Here is a 13159-nt window from a genome sequence, read left to right on the forward strand (position 1 = left end):
GCAAGCAGCCTTGCCCAGGGCATAGGAGGGAGATGGGGCACTGGCCTCACCCTAGGGTGATGCCCCCCCCCCGTCGTCTGCCCTCGGAGAGGCATCTCCCTCCTCACTGGGTCTGTCAGTACCGGGGGGCTGGGTGCTCCCGCCCCGCGCCTTGCTCTCTGAGATGGCCCTGCGGCCCGTCCCAGCGCCGGTACCAGGGACAGCTCCCGGCACTCCGGCTCCTCCCCGGGGCGGGGCCCCCCTGCTCGCCCGGCCCAGCCTGGTGGGGGGGGCGGTCCTGGGATCTCCTGTGGGGGTGGGGGGTGGCACCACCCCGTGCACCCCAGCCAGGACCCCTCTCCACACAGCGCAGAGCTGGGGGGGCCTCAGCCACCGGCCGCCCCAGGCTCCCCGGAGGACAGGCCGGCGGGGGCCCTGGGGAGGTCCCTGGAGGGCCGGGTCACAGCCCCCCCTCTACGCCCCCCCATGGCAGCCCGGGCACAGCTCCGCCCTGTCACAGCTTGGCGCAGGAGTCCAGGCCCCGCCCCCCCTCCAGGCGTGTTGGGGCTGCCCAGGAATGTGGCCACGGGGCCCAGTCACACCTGGCCCACCTGGCCTGCACCCCCAGGCCCCCTCAGCCCCAGCCTTGGTGGGCCTAGAACCAAGTCTCTGGCCATGACCGGTGCCCTAGGCAGGATGGAGTCTCTGGGTAGAGGGTGCTCCGCCCTGGAAAGGCCACTGCGGGGAGCCCGGGCCCGCGGGGCCCCCGGGGGCCCCCTTGGCTCCGGCTCTCTCCCAGCCCCTCCGTCAGCTGCACTCGCCCGTTTTCCTTAGGCGAGCCTAGGCCCGGCTGACCATAGGCGCTCCGCACACGCTAGCCAGGGGATGGGTCTCCCGATCGCTGGGCGGCCCTGCCGCTGTGGGGCTCTCCTCCGCCAGGAAGCCCCTCGGCTGACCTCTCTCTGGCCGAGCCTCCTGGAGCATTCTGGAACTCACTGGGTGCCCTGCACGAGCCGTGGACTTGTTTTGGACGTCGCCTGGGAGTCTGCCGGAGGGCCGGGCGCTGCGCTGGCCCCAAGCGTTGGCTCTGGGCTGGGTGTGGGTTTCCTTACGGCTGGGGGACCCTCAGTGCTCTGTGAGCACGGCTTCACCCCAGTCCCTCTCCCGGGGCTCAGGTATCAGTGCAGGTATTGAGTGCCAGCTGCACTCCTCCGTCTGCTCTGTGCTGCTGGCGGAGGCGTGCGCTCCGGGGCCAGGTGCGCTGCGCAGGGAAGGGGCTTCGCGAATGCTCAGCAACGGCCAGCCCGCCCCACGCACCCCCCGGAGCCTCGGAGGGGCTCGGCAACCTCCGCGCCTCTGGCCGGCCCCCTCACCTGCCTAGGCTGCTGGCACGGCGCAGAGCCTGCCGCCTCCCAACCCCCTGGCCTGCTCCTTTGTCCCCAGCCAGGAAATGGAGACCATGCCGCCATGTGCCAGCTGGGGGGATGTGGAGGGGGCTTGGGCAGAAAACCAGAGCCCAGGCCGACGCAGAGGCCACATGAGGCCTGACGATTCCCCCCAGGCCTAGGTCTGAGGAACAGCGATGGAGGCAGGACGACAGTGCTTTCCAAAGTACTGCTTTGGGGAGCCCAGGGGCAGTGTCCACAGGGATGGGGACCCTGCACCTCCGCGATCACCCCCCAGGGAGCCAGCAAGGTGGACCCGCAACCGCCCCGAGGCTGCGCTGGCACGGCCTGGGTCACGCCTCCGCCTTCCTGGCTTCGCAGTCCTTGTGCGTGGCCCCGCACGGTGAATTAGTCTTTCCTGGGCTTTAACAGGACCCAGGGTGTGCGCTTGCCACTGCCCCGCTGTGCCGGCCCCGTGGGCGACGTCTGTCTGTCCCTTCTGTCCCTCCGTGCTCTGTGAGCACCTGTGCCAGCTGGGGTACCTTGGTTCCTCTGAGCCCACTGGGGGGCGGGGGAATCTTTTGTCTGTGGAGCTGGCGTGTGGGGTTCGCACCATACTCCACAAAGCCAAGGCTCTGGGTGGGCACGGGGGGTGAGCTCCCCCTGATCCTTCCTGGTCTGCTCAGCCGGCAGTTCCCTCTCTCTGGCCTCCGTTTCCCAAGCTGCACTATGGTGGGCTGAGGTGGGCATTTCCCAGGGCATTTGTAGCTGGTGTGGCTCCTGACTCTGAGTCGACGCAGGGCACAGCGGGTACGGCATGGTATAGAAATGGTCGTCTGGGGGCGGGGAATGCGGCCTAGTGGCCAGAGCGCTCGCCTCGTATACAGGAAGCCCTGGGTTCGATTTCCCAGCACCACCTATGTAGAAAACAGCCAGAAGTGGCGCTGTGGCTCAAGTGGCAGAGTGCTAGCCTGGAGCAAAAGGAAGCCAGAGACGGTGCTCAGGTCCTGAGTTCGAGGCCCAGGACTTGAAAAAAAAATCACACAAATGGTCCTCTGAACAGAGACTGGGAACTTCGCTGCTGTCCCAGGGGAAAGGAGAGCGTGGGTCTCGGGGGTCAGGAGCGAGCAGGAGGGCCCACCCTCATAGCGGGGAGCGGCCGCCCCGATGGTCGGGGCCTCCGAGGGGCAGCCCAGGCCACGGGACCGCGGCTGGAGGTCCCACGGGAGGCTTGATCAGGCAGGGCAGCCTCTCACTGGCCCTGGCTGGGCCTAGATGGGCCTCCCTTAGGTCCTGGGCTGGGGAAACGGGTTCTGGGCTTTGTGGTTTGGGGGGCTGGGAGTGGTGCAGGCCAGGCTGCCTAGACTTGGTCTGGAGAGAAAGCGTTGAGGCCCCCAGCCAGCAAGCGGGGCCTCACTGGTTCAGGGCAGTCTCTATCGCAGTGGAATGCATCAGGGGCCCAGCTCGCCTGTGGTTAAGTTTCTTTTTTGTTGTCTTGTGAGCCAGTCCTGGAGTTTGAACTCAGGGCCTGGCATAAAAGCTCTGTCTCTGAGCTTTTTTGTTCAAGGCTGGTACTTTACCACTTGAGCCACAGCCCCACGTCCAGCCTTTTGGAGGTCCATTGGAGTTAAGAATGTCATGGACTTGGGGCTGGGAATGTGGCCTAGTGGTAGAGTGCTTGTCTCATATACATGAAGCCCTGGGTTCAATTCCCCAGCACCACATATATAGAAAATGGCCAGAGGTGGCGCTGTGGCTCAAGTGGTAGAGTGCTAGCCTTGAGCAAGAAGAAGCCAGGGACAGTGCTCAGGCCCTGAGTTCAAGCCCCAGGACTGGCAAAACAAAACATAACAAAACAAGAATGTCATGGACTTTCTTGGCAGAGCTGGCTTCGAGCTGCGAGCCTCAGCTCTCAGCCCCCTGAGAGGCTAGGATTACAGGCAGGAGCCACCTTTGCAAACCTCAGCATTGGAAACGGAGGTTCAGGCTTGGAAAGCAAGGCCTAGCCCAAGCTGCCTTGTCCCCAGCCCTCAGCCCTGCCCCGGCTCCACCTCCTCTCCCCAGCCCTGGCCTTCCCACACGATGGTGTGGAGAACCACCACTGCAGCAGTGGGACGCAGGGCTGAGTCACCAAGCAGGTGCTCAGCAGGTGCCTGGCGGGGGCGGGGGGGCCCAGCTCCAGACTCGGAGGGAGGCATGCAAAGAGGACTTCCACCCAGGTGCAGCCAAGTGTGTTGGGAAGGAGCCCTGGGGGAGCAGGGCCCTCGAAGAAGGGGCCACGACCCAGGCCAGGGTGTGAATCCGGACCGTGATCTCTCCCTGCCAGTACTCCCCACTGCTAAAGAAACTGTACTGCCAAATCGCCAAGACGTGCCCCATCCAGATCAAGGTGTCCACGCCCCCGCCGCCGGGCACCGCCATCAGGGCCATGCCCGTCTACAAGAAGGCGGAACACGTCACTGACATCGTGAAACGCTGCCCCAACCATGAACTTGGCCGGGACTTCAACGAAGGTGAGGCCCCGCCAGTCCCCAGCCCTCCTCAGCACCAGGGCCAGCGGCCAGAGCCCGGCCCCAGGGGAGGGCTGGCCCGGGGCTGCGGGGCCCTGAGCCAGTCCCTCCCCGAGGTGCCCCAGGTCAGCCGGGGAGGATGCTTGAGCAGAGCAGGTGGCTGGGACAGGCCTCTCAGGGCCCCTCCCGTGGGTGCTGAAGTCTGTGCACCCTGAGATCAGGAGGAGAAGTGGGGGGCAGAGCCCCTTGTCTGGCTCCAGGGCACAGACAGGAAGGAGGGCTGCAGCGGGTCTGAGCCCCATCTGGGAGGCCCACAGGGCCCGTCGGGGTCCCCGCTCCGCTGCCAGGTGCCTGGCACAGGAGTGGTCGGGGCTACCTGGCCGGGCGCTCTCTGAAGCAGGGTCCCCTCCTGGCAGGACAGTCTGCCCCGGCCAGCCACCTCATCCGCGTGGAAGGCAACAACCTCTCGCAGTACGTGGACGACCCAGTCACCGGCAGGCAAAGCGTCGTGGTGCCCTATGAGCCCCCGCAGGTAGGCAGGGCCGGGCTGCCGCCGTAGAAGGGGGTCCTGGCTTACACAGGAACCTGGAGGGCAGCTCGTAGACTCGCGCAGGATGGCAGGGCGAGGTAGAGAGAGGGGAGGGAAAGGAACAGAGAGACCCGGAGCTTGGTGTTCTGTGTGCGCCATGCCAGAGGGGTGGATAGATGAGCGGATGGGTGGATGGTCCGTGCATCTGGCCTGAAACCACCCCACGCGCTCCGCCCTGGCTTGCCAGACCTGGCAGGAAAGCAGGGCTTGGGGATGGGCTGCTGGGGAGAGGCGGAGGGTAGAGAGCTATGGCAGGCGCATGCAGGTGCATCGTTCCGGGAGGGGGGAGAGGCGGAGGGTAGAGAGCTATGGCAGGTGCATCGTTCCGGGAGGGGGGAGAGGCGGAGGGTAGAGAGCTATGGCAGGTGCATGGTTGGGTGGGGGAGAGGCGGGGGGTAGAGAGCTATGGCAGGCGCATGCAGGTGCATGGTTGGGGGGGGGTGGAGGCTGGCGCCGGAGGCCACAGCTGAAGGGAGCACAGGCTGGAGCGGCTGTGCAGACTGGGAGCCGCGGAGCCCAGGCTGCGGGGGGAGAACCCTGGATGCAGGCGCAGGCACGGAAGGCAGCTGACGCAGGCCGGAGGCGACCTGGACTAGAGACGGGGGTAGAAGAGGCAGCCGGGCGAGGACAGACTGGGCGAGGGTCTGACCTTTGACTTAGGGTCGCAGAAAGCTCCGGGGTTGAGAGGCTGTGTTGGAAGGAACCCAGGGAAGACCGAAGGATGGGGAGTCGTGACGAGAGGGCCCCCGGGGTGCCGTGACAGCAAGGCTCCCTGCCCTGCCGTGTCTGGTGCGAGCCCAGCAGCAGGACCGGTGTGACCAGCCTTTCCCACGCCGGGCTCGCTCGCCCCCTGGTGGCCGCCGGATTCCAGCAGCTTTGTGACAGGTGGCTGTCTTCTCAGGTCTTTTTGGTCCCCTGACCTGGGGAGGCCATGAAAACTGCCCGTTTTGTGATCTCAGAATGTCCAGTGGTCAAGAGACCCACGTTCACATCTCAGCGATGCCCCAAACTTCCCCCCCCCAAATGGGGGGTGTCCTGGGGTACGGTTCACACGTGTACACCCCTGGACCCTTTATACACAGCCACTCACACACACGCCCATAGGCTGTGTGCTTGTGACGGGAGATGCTCGAGGCAGGCAGACCCCAGGATCTGCTTCCCTGAGAAGGGAGACCAGGCCAAAAGCCTCATTGAGCCCAGCGGGGGCTTGGTATTTAGTGTACTGCATGATGGGAAGGGAAGGACAGGCGGATGGATGGATGGACAGACAGGCATGCGGCTGTAGATGGAAGGATGAATGGGTAGATAAAGGGACAGATAGAAGGATAGACGAAGGAAGGAAGGAAGGAAGGAAGGAAGGAAGGAAGGAAGGAAGAAAGGAAGGGCAAATGCACGGACCCATTGATGGAAGGATGGGCAGACGGATGGATGAACTAGTAAGCAGACAGTTCGTTTAGCAGATGGGTGAATTGCACGGCAGGACCACAGATCTGCACTGGATGCGGAGTCTCGGGACCTCCTTCTCTAGGGAGGGGTCCCAACCTGCGGACACCGAGCCCTCCCCTACCTACCCCTACCGCAGGTGGGGACAGAATTCACCACCATCCTGTACAACTTCATGTGTAACAGCAGCTGTGTGGGGGGCATGAACCGGAGGCCCATCGTCATCATCATCACCCTGGAGACCCGGGAGTGAGTCTGCGGGTCACAGGGCGGTGGGGGGGGGGGTGGCGAGGACTGGGCAGGGGAGGACATGAGGCCAACGGCTGATGCTGAGTGCGGAAGCCAGCGAGGGGAAGCGGCTCTGTAGGCTGGGCTGCTGGAAGGAAGGCTGCACCCGGCCGGCCAGGCCGCTCGGGCGGGAGCTAGGCCTTGGGGATGGAGGACGACGCTGGGGAGTCTCAGGCCAGTGTTCCAGAGCAGCCTCAAAGCTTCGCCCCCGGCCTCCCTCCTTCCAGCTAGGAAGTTCTCGCTGCCCTTGGTAGACGTGGGGCCCCAGAGGCCTGTTCCGCAGGCTTTGGAGTAGGTGGGTCCCCCAAACTCACAGTTCTTCTGCGCCCCCTCCCCAGTGGGCAGGTGCTAGGCCGCCGGTCATTCGAAGGCCGGATCTGTGCCTGCCCTGGCCGTGACCGCAAGGCCGACGAGGACCACTACCGGGAGCAGCAGGCTCTGAACGAGAGCGCCAGCAAGAGTGGGGCTGCCAGCAAGCGCAGTGAGTGGGGGGGGGGGGCTGGGGGCGGGGCAGGATGAAGCTGGGCATGCTCAGTGCGGGCTGGGGTGACACGCTGGCCGGCCGGCCACACCCCAGAGGGGGGAGCCCCCCGCACCCCCTCCCGCTGAGCCGCGTGAGCGCAGCCCGGATGTCGCACTGTCCCTGGGCCTCCGGCACGAGCGACCTCAGAGGCCCAGGGCCCCCGTGGCACCCCGTGTCCAGCCCCATGGGGCACGGGCAGGGCCCACGCTTACCCCGTGGCGGTGCTGCCCCCAGGGGTGGGTCAGCTCCCACGGGGGCCGGGCTCACCTGTTCTCTTCTGCCCTGCCCTGCAGCCTTTAAGCAGAGCCCGCCTGCCATGCCTTCCCTGGGTGCCAATGTGAAGAAGCGGCGGCACGGGGACGAGGACACGTACTACATGCACGTGAGTGTGCCCCACAGGCAGGCCACACCGGCAGAGTGAGGCCTTCCCACGCAGGGGGGGCGGGGGGTCTGCAGAGCCGGGGCTGGGGAGTCCCAGAGGAGGCCTGGGAGAGCGGAGACCCCAGTCCTGCAGGAGGTAGAGCTGAAGAATAGAACCAGCTCAGAGTGAGACCCACCGGGGCCAGACCCCACGTGAGGGCCGCGGGGCTGGCCAGGTCAGCAGCGGGGAACCCAAAGCCCCAGAGCATCCTTCGCAGCAAATGCCTCGCAAAACCCGTTGGCCAAGCTGCCGCTCCCACCGGGGTGGGAATTGAGCAGGAACCTGGGACTCCGCAGACTGGCGGGCAGCAGGGTATAGCTGTGTCTATGACTGTCTGTGACCACTTGGCTGGTGGACTAAGTCACCATGGCCTCTGATAGGCCTCGCCCCCTGTGACAGAGAATGTTTCCTCCTGAGCATTCTTCCAGAGCAAGTCCCTCTTGCAAAACCCCATGTCTGTTGGGTGGAAAGCAGAGGACCAGGCAGGGCCTGGGGCTGGAAGGAGTGGACACAGTCCCCCTGGACAGGCTTCACCACTGGGCCAGGTCTCAGGGCAGACATGTTCCTAGAACGAAAAAAGGGCCTGAGGAGCTAGAGTCTTTGGGGTGCTGGAGAGCCTCCAGAAGAGCAGTGCTTTGCGGTGCACCCAGGGTCCCAGCCGGCCCCTCCTGCCAGGGACCTAGCAGAGGCTGCAGCTGGCCCCTCCCACTGGAGCCCCGCCCACCAAGCCTGCAGCTGGGCCCTCCCACCGGAGCCCCGCCCACCAAGCCTGCAACTGGCCCCGCCCACCAAGCCTGCAGCTGGGCCCTCCCACCAGAGCCCCGCCCACCAAGCCTGCAGCTGGGCCCTCCCACCGGAGCCCCACCCACCAAGCCTGCAACTGGCCCCGCCCACCAAGCCTGCAGCTGGCCCCTCCCTCCGGAGCCACGCCCACCAAGCCTGCAGCTGGGCCCTCCCACCAGAGCCCCAACCAGCAAGGCTGCAGCTGGCCCCTCCCACCAGAGCCCCACCCACCAGGGCTGCAGCTGGCCCCTCCCACCAGAGCCCCGCCCACCAGGGCTGCAGCCGGCCCCTCCCACCGGGAGTCGGGGGCTGGCTGTGTCTTGTGTGGACTTAGGCACAGGGTGGGCCTCTCTGGCGCAGGTGAGAGGCCGGGAGAACTTTGAGATCCTGATGAAGGTCAAGGAGAGTCTGGAGCTGATGGAGCTGGTGCCGCAGCCCCTCGTGGACTCCTATCGACAGCAGCAGCAGCAGCAGCTCCTGCAGAGGCCGTGAGTGTCCCGCACACGCGCACGCGCCCTGGCCCTGGGTAGGGGAAGCAGGGACAGCTCAGCCCAGCAGGGGAAGAGCCAGGAGCACCGAAGGCAGGGAGCCACGGACAGGCAGCGGGACCAGGACTCCACCCGGCACTGCCTCCTCCAGGGAGCCTCCCGGAGTCCTGGGTCACAGCCTTGCCTAGCTGCTTCTCCCCTCCCCCACGGGGAAGGGGGGCCGTGGGAGGCGGGTCTCAGTGGCACGCCTCAGCTCCCCCCCCCCCACACACAGGCTGAGCACCTTGTTGGGGATGCAGACGGGGTCCGGCAGCTGGAGGCTGGGGCATGAAGCTGTTCCGAGGATTCGCTGGGGGGCGGGGGGGGGGCAGAGCTGCCCTTTGCCCCCTGTGAACGTGCACTGTGACTCCCCAAGCAGGAGCCACCTGCAGCCTCCGTCCTACGGGCCCGTCCTGTCCCCCATGAACAAGGTCCACGGCGGAGTCAGCAAGCTGCCCTCCGTCAACCAGCTGGTGGGCCAGCCTCCCCCGCACGGCGCGGCTGCAGGGGCCAGCCTGGGGCCCATGGGTGAGTCCCGGGCAGTGGGGGGGCGGGGGCGGGGGGAGGGGAGACCCAGGGGGAGGGCTCCGGCCCGCGGGCTGTGTCTGGCGGGAGGCAGAGGTGGTATGTGTGCCTCCGGGCAGCTGACGGAGCCCAAGGTTCTGGGCCTCCCAAAGCCTCCATTTCCCCGTCAGCAAAACAGCGCAAGCGCTGGGTTCTCTTGCTCCGTGGATCCCATGCGAGGCCTCGTCGGGGCCCAGACCTTACAGGGAGCTGGGCCGGGTGGCTCAGGCCTGCCGAGAAGGCCCGTGTGCGGGCACGGGGCACGTTCCCGGTGCCGCGAGGCCTGGCGCACGGGCCCTTGGGACCCAGGGGCACTCGAGTGCTTGAGGCAACCGCTTCACTCTGACAATCAGAGCATCCTGCCCACGGCCACCCTCCGTCCCCGCCTCTCGGGGAGAGGAGACCAGACCCAGTGAGTTCCCTCCTGCTCAGGTTCCCCTGGGGACTCCGCCATTGCTGGGGGCGCCACCCCGGTGTCCACAGCCCGGGCAGGGCCAGGTCCCGGGAGCCGGCCCCAGCTCCCTCTGACCGCGCACCCTGCCCTCTGCCAGGCCCGGGCATGCTCAACAGCCACAACCACGGCATGGCGGCCAACGGGGAGATGAACGGCGGCCACAGCTCCCAGTCCATGGTCTCGGGGTCCCACTGCACCCCACCGCCCCCCTACCACGCCGATCCCAGCCTGGTCAGGTGAGGGGGCTGCCGCTGGCCCCCGCGCTCGCGGGGGGCCCCCGTCCACGCGCCGTTCTTGGCTCCTGCTGCGGGGAGGGAGCGGTCGTGCTCACACGCTGGCCCGGCCTGCCCGGTCTCGTCCCGTTCCATCCCGGGCTGTGTTTGAACCACGCGGCTGTTCTGAGGATGGAGGAGCGGGAAGTGTCACGTGGGGGGCCGCGACGGATGTGGGGAGGGGCCACCTAGAGAGAAGAGCACGGGGAGCCACAGGGGCCGAGGCTCCGCAGGGTGGGCGCACCTAGGTCCCGAGGGAACCACGGAGCTGGGGCCACCGGGGCAGTCAGGTCCTTCCCACCCCAGCCGTCCTCCCCCTCACGTCCCCATGAGAAGCGAAGCGCGCCGGGCCCTTGGAGTTAATGCTTTATTTCTCCAATTCCGCCTGCAGTTTTTTAACAGGACTGGGCTGTCCCAACTGCATCGAGTATTTCACGTCCCAGGGGTTACAGAACATCTATCACCTGCAGAACCTAACGATAGAGGTAAATGCCTGCCCGCCTGCCCAGCTCGGGCACACATCCTCTCTCTCAGCTGAGGGATTCGCAGACCTTCCCACGCTCAAGCAGGAGAGATGCATTGCCCACAGATCCCAGCCCAGTCAGCACCCAGAGCACAGGGGCCAGGCCCAGTCAGCACCCGGGACCCAGGGATGAGGCCCAGTCAGCGCCCGGGACCCAGGGATGAGGCCCAGTCAGCGCCCGGGACCCAGGGATGAGGCCCAGTCAGCGCCCGGGACCCAGGGATGAGGCCCAGTCAGCGCCCGGGACCCAGGGATGAGGCCCAGTCAGTGCCCGGGACCCAGGGATGAGGCCCAGTCAGCGCCCGGGACCCAGGGATGAGGCCCAGTCAGCGCTCGGGACCCAGGGATGAGGCCCAGTCAGCGCCCAGGACCCAGGGGCCAGGCCCAGTCAGCACCCAGGACCCAGGGATGAGGCCCAGTCAGCACCCAGGACCCAGGGGCCAGGCCCAGTCAGCACCCAGGACCCAGGGACGAGGCCCAGTCAGCACTCAGGACCCAGGGGCCAGGCCCAGTCAGCACCCAGGACCCAAGGGCCAGGCCCAGTCAGCACCCAGGACCCAGTGGCCAGGCCCAGTCAGCACCCAGGACCCAGGGGCCAGGCTCAGTCAGCACCCAGGACCCAGGGATGAGGCCCAGTCAGCACCCAGGACCCAGGGGCCAGGCTCAGTCAGCACCCAGGACCCAGGGGCCAGGCCCAGTCAGCACCCAGGACCCAGGGGCCAGGCTCAGTCAGCGCCCACGGGACCCACGGGCTTGTCTGGCTGGTGCTGGAGGCAGCTGAGTAGACATGATCCCAGCTTCTGGGAACTGGGCTTGAGGGGGTCTTCTTGTTCCACTTTCCTGTGCCCCAGACCATCTGCCTTTGGTGTCTGGGAATGGGCCGTTTCCAAGACATAAAAAAATTGAACAGTGCAGGAGCCAGGGGAAGCTGGTGGTAGTTCAGAGTTGTGTAGACATGGAGAAACTGAGGCCCACAGCTGGCAAGTGGCTGGCGCACCTCTCCTCCTACCCGTGGCCACCACACGTTCGGGGTTGACCAGACCGCCAGGGCTTGTCCTGGGGTGGACTGCGAACACTGGCAGGCAGCCCCAGGAGACTTTTCCTCCGTGCTGTTAGCACTGACAAGTCCAGAGACACAGCCGCCGGACTCGTGTCCTGCGCCTCGTTTGGGCCTTGAAGCTCTGTGCAGCCTCTGTTCTCCAACCAGCTGGATCGGCCAGGGCCTGAGGCCAGCCCAGCCGAGGGCCCAGGCCGGAGATACAGATGGCGAGGTGTGACTTGCCAGCCAGCTGGGGCCAGTGCCTAACCACCCTCTGTGTCCCTAACTGCCCGCCACCCACACTGTGCCTTAGTGGCCCCTGCTTGACAGCTTTGAGACCAGGCATGACCCCTTTCCCTGCTAGTGAGATCCACGAGCAGGGGCTCAGGGCTGGGCTGGGCTAACAAGGGGGGGCCAGCCCTGAGGCCAGAAGGCAGGTGGTCCTTCCGGCCTCCATCTCCGCTCTTGCTGTGGTCGGGCCCTGCTAGCCTGGAGCCCCGGGGGAGGCCCATGTGCGCATTCTCCCTTCTGATACCCCATACGCACAGGGGCTCTCAGCACAACCGCAAGCGTGGGGGTGGACAACCAGCCGGCACGGCGGCCCCAGCCGCTGCCTCCACACTGTCACGTCTAGGGCCTGGGGGGGGGGGAAGGGGGTTCCCGACGACGGGACATGCCTGGCGGTGGGCGGGGCGGCCCTGGCTCTGGGCCGCGGCTCCTCCTCCCCTCTGAGCCGCCGGCTGTTCTCCCAGGACCTCGGGGCCCTGAAGATCCCCGACCAGTACCGCATGACCATCTGGAGAGGCCTGCAGGACTTGAAGCAGGGCCACGACTGTGGGCAGCAGCTGCTGCGCTCCAGCAGCAACGCCGCCACCATCTCCATCGGGGGCTCGGGCGAGCTGCAGCGCCAGAGGGTCATGGAGGCCGTGCACTTCCGCGTGCGCCACACCATCACCATCCCCAACCGCGCCGGCCCGGGCGCCGCCGCGGGCCCCGACGACTGGGCGGACTTTGGCTTTGACCTGCCGGACTGCAAGTCCCGGAAGCAACCCATCAAGGAGGAGTTCCCCGAGGGCGAGGGCCACTGAGCCCGCCCGGCCCCCCTCGCCTCCTCCGCCCGCCCGCCCACCGGAGCCAGGACCCGCGGGCTTTCTCCATGGAAACCGCAAGGACCTCCGCCAGGCGCCCTGCCCACGGGGACATTGCGAGACTCCACTGACCCCCAGAGAGGCCCGGCCGAACTGGATGTGAGCTGCCCAGAGGAAACGTCTGGAGCCTTGCTGCCTGGCTGTGTTCAAGCTCCGGGTGTGCCGTCTCTGCGGGTGGGATGGCAGCCTCGGTGGTCTCCACGCCATTGGGGAGCGCACGAGATGCTTCTGTCGGAGGCCGACAGGCTGCCAAACAGTATTGTCTGGAGTCCCCTGCCGCCGGGTGGCCACGGACAGCGCGGGGACGCACCTGAGACACCCGCACGTGTGAGTTCACGCCCCACGGTGTCCTTGCTCGAGGTGGGGCTGGGCTTCCCCCGCAGGATGCAAAGCTGGCTCCGCCCCTAGCTCACGCCCACCTCTCCTGCGGGAAGAGAGTCGGTGCACCTGACTTGGAGAGGGAGGCGCGGAGGGCGGGGCCTCTCCCCGTCCAGCCCCAGACGCCGCCCGCGTCCCGAGAGGGCCTGGCCGCCAGCCGTGGCGTCTGGCTCTCAGCGCAGACTGCTGGGAACTGTCCAGGTGTGATAAAATGGTACTTTCTACATGGTGGGTCAGCTTTTTTTTTTTTGTAAAACTTGCCCACGGTTCCTTCAAAGACCAGCTTAGCACATTCCCAGGTTTTTCATGTCGTCGCCATGAGCCAGACTAAAA

The 13159-nt window shown here is 66.5% G+C and overlaps 1 protein-coding gene across 3 annotated transcripts in view; it reads left to right on the forward strand.

Moving 5' to 3' along the window:
- Positions 1 to 12389, forward strand: part of LOC125354486 (tumor protein p73-like) — a 35474-nt gene extending 23085 nt beyond the window's left edge. The window contains exons 3-12 of one of the 3 annotated variants that reach the window (XM_048350101.1): positions 3691 to 3877; positions 4291 to 4406; positions 6046 to 6155; positions 6533 to 6675; positions 7011 to 7099; positions 8282 to 8409; positions 8828 to 8976; positions 9564 to 9702; positions 10130 to 10223; positions 12053 to 12389. In XM_048350101.1, coding sequence (XP_048206058.1) covers positions 3691 to 3877; positions 4291 to 4406; positions 6046 to 6155; positions 6533 to 6675; positions 7011 to 7099; positions 8282 to 8409; positions 8828 to 8976; positions 9564 to 9702; positions 10130 to 10223; positions 12053 to 12388 — 1491 coding nt within the window. In that variant the 3' untranslated portion in view covers position 12389. The remainder of the gene's footprint in view (positions 1 to 3690; positions 3878 to 4290; positions 4407 to 6045; positions 6156 to 6532; positions 6676 to 7010; positions 7100 to 8281; positions 8410 to 8827; positions 8977 to 9563; positions 9703 to 10129; positions 10224 to 12052) is intronic. The other 2 variants (XM_048350103.1, XM_048350104.1) reach the window with 2 other exon arrangements.
- The last annotated feature ends 770 nt before the right edge of the window (positions 12390 to 13159 follow it).

The sequence above is a fragment of the Perognathus longimembris genome, chromosome 7 (assembly GCF_023159225.1).
Source record: "Perognathus longimembris pacificus isolate PPM17 chromosome 7, ASM2315922v1, whole genome shotgun sequence".
In the NCBI taxonomy this organism is placed as follows: domain Eukaryota; kingdom Metazoa; phylum Chordata; class Mammalia; order Rodentia; family Heteromyidae; genus Perognathus; species Perognathus longimembris.